The 546-nt window shown below is 44.9% G+C and overlaps 1 protein-coding gene across 1 annotated transcript in view; it reads right to left on the reverse strand.

Annotated features, from left to right (window-relative positions):
• Positions 1-252: 252 nt before the first annotated feature.
• NOL9 (nucleolar protein 9) overlaps positions 253-546 on the reverse strand; it is a 5,936-nt gene continuing 5,642 nt past the window's right edge. Inside the window, exon 10 of the mRNA XM_008940258.1 lies at positions 253-381. Coding sequence (XP_008938506.1) covers positions 253-381 — 129 coding nt within the window. The remainder of the gene's footprint in view (positions 382-546) is intronic.

Genomic DNA, 546 nt, shown 5'->3' on the forward strand with positions numbered 1-546 from the left:
CAACCCCCCCAGCTGCTGTCGGTCCTGTACACAGCAACATAAGCTGGAGAAAAAATTCAGACCAAATCCCTGTTTTTCATAGATATTTATTACAAAACACTAAAATACAAACTGAAAATATAAAACATTATCAAAACTGGACACACTGTATTATGTACACCAAACACCTGGCCAGGGTCTCCCAGAGCTCTCCTGTGACCACACTGGGCCCATACCAGTCTCCATAGAACACAGCCTACGACCCCCAAGGCTTCAGGTGTAATCACACTCAAATGCATACTCCCTCCTCTTGCCAAGCTTCTTCTTTTTCAGCTTTCCAGACCCCAAGATGTTGTAGTTGTAGTCAGACGTGACGTAGGGGATCTCACCCTCAACTCCTTGCTGGAGAGAGGAAAAACAAAACCAGACAACTTTAAGAACTCTCATCTTCAACAGAACGTGAAGCACCTTCCTTTAGAGATAAGACAGAGCTGACTGCTGGAAAGGAGCAAGTTACAACCAAACCAACCCTGTGCTGGTATCTGAAACATGAGAAGAACGCTCTTC

This window comes from Merops nubicus, unplaced genomic scaffold (genome assembly GCF_000691845.1).
Source record: "Merops nubicus isolate BGI_N331 unplaced genomic scaffold, ASM69184v1 scaffold44245, whole genome shotgun sequence".
Taxonomy (NCBI): domain Eukaryota; kingdom Metazoa; phylum Chordata; class Aves; order Coraciiformes; family Meropidae; genus Merops; species Merops nubicus.